Genomic DNA, 6,000 nt, shown 5'->3' with positions numbered 1-6,000 from the left:
TCCAGTGGACGGAAAATATTTCCCTGTCCTTTAATAATGTTATCTAGAATGATAGCAGGAGAGAAAGTAGCTACTGTACTGAGGCTTTCAGTTTGGTTATACTGAAAGTCTTTGCTTCGATCGCTGTCAGGGGCACAGATAAGGATTAAATGGATTGGGGGGGGGGGGAGGCAATTTATTAAGCGTAAGTCAATTCGTGCTCTCAATGATGGGCTGCAGAAGCTTCTGCAGACTCATCTGCAGATGCTGCATCACCAATTTTATTGCGTTGGTTCCAAGATAAACCAAAGACCAAACACCAGAAAGAACTTAAAACCCCGCTCTTAAAATTACTATTCACGTGGAGTGTAGAGACCCTCAGCCAGGGAATGAGGGAGGAAGATGGGCGGGTGGAGGAGAGAGTCGGCCAGCCTCGGAGCTGGGTGGTTGCTCCTGCAGCAGCCAAAGTCCCGCAGAGTGGGAGGAGCGCAAGAGGTAGGTGCGGGGCGGGGTGGGGAGGAGGGGAGGTGCGGCAGGCGCCGGCCTGGGGAAGGAGAAGGAAGAGAAGGAGGAGGTGGAGGAGGAGGAGTAGGAGTATCGCTCGCGCCGGCTGGGTCAGGATTCCAGAGCAGCGCGGGGCCGGGATTGGCCGAGCGCTGGGCTTCTGGCGAGGCGGGGGCGGGGCCTCCGACTCCCCGGGGGCTCCCGAGTGAGCCAGCGGAGGAGTGAGCGGTGCTGCCGGGACTTGTGCAGGGGTTTGGATGTGTCCGGGAGAGTGCGCGGGGGGTGCGTCCCGGGAGCCGCGGAGCGTCGTGCCGGAGGAGAAAGGCTCTTGGTGCTTGCCCCGAGAGACCTGAAACGTGCCTCTTTGTGGCAGTACCTTCGCCCCGCTGTGCCTCTGCCGGCGTGAATGTGAGTGTGTATGTGTGTGAGTGTGTTTGCGTGCGCGCCCGCCCAGGAGCCGAAGGCTTTTTAAGCTCCCCCCTCGCCCTAGGAGAAGAATGTGCCACCAGCTGCTCTCTCTCTGCGAGCACTTTACCCAGAACTGAGGAAATTCGAGAAAGAGACAAAGGCTCCAGTTGGACTGAGCGAGTTTAAGAGACTTGGATTAAAACAATTAAAAAAAAAAAAAAAAGTAACCACCCGCCCACGAAAGGTGAGAAAGGAAAGGAAGGAAGGAAGGAAGAGATGGCAGCGTGTAATCAACTCGAACCCTGAAGAGTCTCCGTTCTGATTGACCGGGGATCTTGACACACATGGTTGACCCAGACCTTTTGCTTTGCTGACTTCCGCAAGTTGGAAGTGGAACTCACCGCAAGTTGGACCCTCCAGTTAAACAATGGATAGCTTCTTGAGTGAGGTGAGTACTTACAGTTGTAGAGGTACACTGACGGAGTTGGGAGGAAAGACTTGGGAGACTTCTTTGGGGATCGAATTTTTTTCCCTTTCTACCTCCCGCTATCCCAACTCCACTCTTGGCTGCTTTTGTTAAGAATCCGGAGCAAAGGGGTCGTGGGGCTTCCCACTTAAGTCTGGCTGCCACTGAGCAAAGTTGGGGCTCCCGGCCGGGCAGATCGCTTTTCCGAGTCCAGTTGTTGAGCTGGGTGAATAATTCTTTCCATCTCCCTCTTGAAATATACTGTTACGGTTTTATTTTTTTTTTAGCCCACGAGGGAGAAACTTTTTTTTTTTTTAAATAAAGAAAAAGTTGTTTGAAATGAATTCCCCAGAGAGGAGGCTCTAGTTGAGTTAAGTGATGGCAGCTTTTGCATTGTCTCCTCTTCCCATTTTTCTCCAGGATGTGCAGAAGGTGAGTTTCCTTTTGTGTAGTCTGTTTGCTCATGATTGTGTCACAGACCATATGTAAACTCTTAGGTAAGTCAGAGAGCTTTGGAGCCACTGCATATGATTGTAAGTAAGCACCAGGAAAAAGCAGTTAGATATGCAAGATCTCCTTTCTGTAGAAAGTCCACCAAAATGTGAAACAACGACATGGCAAATGCTTGATTTCTCATGGAAAGGCTCTGGTATTTCCTTTGAAAAACTTGTTGGCTTCCTGTGAGAAGAGTTCAGTAATTACTTGCAAGGGTTCAATACTTAGAAGAAGGGAGGCTAGGGTAAAAAAAAAAAATAGGGTAAGGATTTAATTTACTCTTTTTCTTACTCCTTGCCAGAGTTTTTGGTATTTAAGATTTGTTGCCCGCCAAGTGTTTCTGTTTTAAGGTTTGGAACAATTACAGATGATATCAAAAGATCATTTCTTTTAAACTGACACTTTTGTTGAAGATTGTGCATATTTTGCTGAAAAGTCATTTATGAGAATTGTAAGATTAAATAAGCTTCATTCTTGATACCAAGACAACATTAAAAAAAAAAACAACTATAAAGTTTATTTTTAAAAAATCTCTCGAAAGAAATTAGCTGTTTCTAGGATGGATTTATTCCTCTAGTTTGATGTACTTATAGATATTTCCCAGATTTTAAGTTTGAAATGACCCAGAGTAAAGCATGACATGAGTCAGTTTAATGTGGTTTTTCATTAAGTCCAAGAGGGTGTTTATGAAACTTGGTAATTCCATCACAGACTCCAAATCTCATCAGTAGAATGATTTTGCCGTCAAGTATATATTGTACCGTTGTAATAACTTAGCTCAACTAGATGTATCATTTATGTCTTCTAGTCATTCTGTTTACAGTATGTATATTTATCCCATTCATGGAAAAGAGCATTTTTAATGGCCAAAGTAACAACTGGAACCATATGGTACAGGTGCCTTGAGAAGCAAGATTAAATTAACTCTAAATACAGACTTGCCTCTTTCTCTTTTGAGTGACATTATTAGCCTAATGCTTTTCCAAGTTCATAGCATTTATTTTCTTGGCCACCAGAAAAAAAGAAACCAAGGAGGGTCTTTTTTGTTATTCTTTCAAGAATTCCAAGTTGTCTTCACAATACAGGTTTAGCATTGTCAAGTGGACACAACCAGCCTTGATAGCATGGTCCATTTATTTTCATGTGTAAGAGAGTAAATGGAGAATGGCAGGATAACCCAATGGAAATGGTCAGTGGTTACTGACCTTCCCATTGGGTTTTCTAGGTAGAAAAATTGATTATTTTAACTTCATTCTAAATACAAATGTAATAAAAAGGTAACAGCATTTTCTTTCACTTTAAATAACAGAATGGTACATTAAAATTGTCCTGTGAGAGTAGGGACCATTTTTTTAAAATTTCCTCAACCTCATGTGCAGTGCTATGAACTTGAAGACAGGAAGAGCAGTGTTCAAATCCCATCTCTGACACTTATTTGTTGTAACTTGTCTGGGCTTTGAGTCCCTTTTTGTGAAACAAGAATAATATACCTGTGGCACCCACCTAGTAGCCTTGTTATAAAGACTCAAATAAGATAACATATGTAAAGCACTTCACAATCTTTAGAAGTGCTTTAGTTAGAATTGTTATGGTAGCACACATCTGGAATAAAGTTTCGAGGAATCATTGCATCTTAATAACTGACATCATTTATAAAATGCTTTAAGGTTTTCCATATGGTTTTGTTATACAAATTATTTCATTTAATCCTCATAACAGTCGTGAGGAAGATTCTGTAAGTATTATGCCCATTTGACAGATGAGAAAACTAATGCTCAGAAGAGGTAGGTGATTTGTCCAGCTTGACAAGACAGGATTTTGCTTTTTCTACTGCAAATGGCTGTTTTCTTATTCAGAGTAGCTTGAAAATCATTGAGTGGTACAGGTTCTAGTGTAAAGAATTTTGGACTGTCAGTGAGGAGAAACTTGAGTTGAAAACTCTTATCTCTGGGAGAGTCACAATCTCTGACCCAAGACAATCTCAATAATCTGTGTGAGGCTCAAATGAGGGGTTTCTTTTCAAATCTTCAAAGTGTTATGTAATTGCCAACTGTCATTATCTTGTTAGAATCTTGCATTTTTCACAGGAAACTGGCCCAAAGGATTTTTTGATTTAGTTAAGGCCATACAAAAAATTTTCAAGGTGTTCTCTCCACAGTTCTATAAAATAGTAATAAGTTTGTAGAATGCTGTATCTTTCACTGAATAAGTAAATAATCAAGAAAGTTGTTTTAATATCACTTAGCCAGGGACTTATAATCTGGAAAGGGCCTTACACAAAATCCTCATTTTACAGAAGAGGAAATTGAGGTCCACAGAGCGTGACTTGTGCATAGTTAAAGAACTAGTTGGCAAAGGTGTATCTAAAACCCAGGTCACCTTAACTTCCAGCTTCTATTTCTTATGAGTAACAGTGGCTTTCCTCTTCCCCAAACTTATGTGTTTGATTCTTTTGTTCTACCATGTGATTAGTATTACAACTTAGTCCTTAATTTATATCAAGTTCCACCCATAAGAATAACTGGTTTCCTTTTCTGCTTAGAGTGGCAAACATCTAAGTCTTGGGTCAAGGAATTAAAGCGTGATAAATTAGAAATATATTAGGTGGTCACAGGACTCTTAGCAAAATCTTGCTAATGCCCTGTTTTGAGAATTTATTTTAATACAATATCCATCATATGAAATATAAGAGTAGAAAAGATTTGTAATATTCTTTTACATTGAAAGCAGGAAAAATGGATTTGAGTAAAATATTTTTAGATAGATCTTGATTTTTTTTTTAAAGGACATTTTGTGCTGGGGGCCTTCGGCAGCTTTTCTCAAGATAAATTACAAGATAATAACTTGATGAATGATAGTCAACATGAAGCTATTGTTGAAAGACACTAAAATTTCTGTTTGCATTTATTACCTTCATAAGAACCTTGATAACAAGAAAATGGAAACTAATTGTGACTAGCATATATTTTGTTATGTACTAGAATACACACATGAAGCAACGGCCTAATTGTATTAATTTCTGTGTGCATTACAGACCTTATATTCTTGTCTATACTTGTCTGCTTTAAATAACACCTAGGATCTTATCATTGACTGGCAAGAACTTGTGCCAGCCATCTGACAGCTATTGACTTCAAATGTAATTCAGGATTGGGAAAAACAAAACAAAACACAACCCTAAGTGGGCAAATCTCCCCCATCAAGTTTTAGTTTCCTCACTACTTTATTAGTTTTTTTTTATGGTCTAACTATATATATTGTGTCTGCATTTCTTGGGAGCCTGTTTTTTCAGCATTTTAGATAAGTCGTTAAAAGTTTGCTTCAGGCAAAAACTTAAATTTGGAGCCCTGAAGTAATTGAATGCTACCCATTCCAGTAATCCAAAATAGCAGAAAAAATATTCTTTGTGGATTTAAAATCAAATTAAAAAAAATAACAAACTAAGATCTATACTTTAATTCAAAGTCAAAAATTTACAAAATAATTAAGGCAAAATATCATTTACTTAATTCTTCAATTTTTTTCTTTCTATGAGTGGCAAGAACTTTTTATTATTGTTCAAGTCATAGGTATCATATACATCAGAAGTGCCAGTCTGGCCCAAACTAGATTAAAATATAATTGGGAAATGTTTAACAGAATAAAAATATCATTGTTGTGATTGTTCACTCATATTCGACTCTTAGTGACCTTATCATGGCATATCAGTACTGTCCATAAAGTTTTGTTGGAAAAGATGCTGGAGTGATTTGTCATTTTTTTCCTTTACTGGATTAAAGCAAATGGGAAAGTAACTTACCCAAGTTTATACAGCTAGTGAGTATCTGAGGCTGAATTTGAACTCAGGACTTCCTGACTCCAAGCCTAGTGTTCTAGCTAACAGCTGCCTCAAAAAATATCATAACACATAAATAATAATATATAGCTTTCTAAATCTATATACAATTAGTAGGATTATTTTGGTTTGAGTTTGATGCTGTAGATGTACATAAAGGCTGTTAAGGTTTTAGGTTATAAAATTCTAATGGAGAAAGTAATCAATATATCCAGTAGCATTGTTCAAAAGCTGCTTTCTTGTCATTTAAATTGTTTTAGGATTGAAAACTGAGATGTTAAATGAGAACACTTAGAACTGAACTAGAAGAGGT

The 6,000-nt window shown here is 39.1% G+C and overlaps 1 protein-coding gene across 1 annotated transcript in view; it reads left to right on the top strand.

The window, feature by feature from the left end:
* Positions 1-579: 579 nt before the first annotated feature.
* Positions 580-6,000, top strand: part of MYO10 (myosin X) — a 226,492-nt gene continuing 221,071 nt past the window's right edge. Inside the window, exon 1 of the mRNA XM_051969871.1 lies at positions 580-1,339. Coding sequence (XP_051825831.1) covers positions 1,319-1,339 — 21 coding nt within the window. The 5' untranslated portion in view covers positions 580-1,318. The remainder of the gene's footprint in view (positions 1,340-6,000) is intronic.

Source organism: Antechinus flavipes, chromosome 1 (assembly GCF_016432865.1).
Source record: "Antechinus flavipes isolate AdamAnt ecotype Samford, QLD, Australia chromosome 1, AdamAnt_v2, whole genome shotgun sequence".
Taxonomy (NCBI): domain Eukaryota; kingdom Metazoa; phylum Chordata; class Mammalia; order Dasyuromorphia; family Dasyuridae; genus Antechinus; species Antechinus flavipes.
Note: the sequence above shows the minus strand (reverse complement) of the source record. Positions and strands in the feature narration are given on the sequence as shown.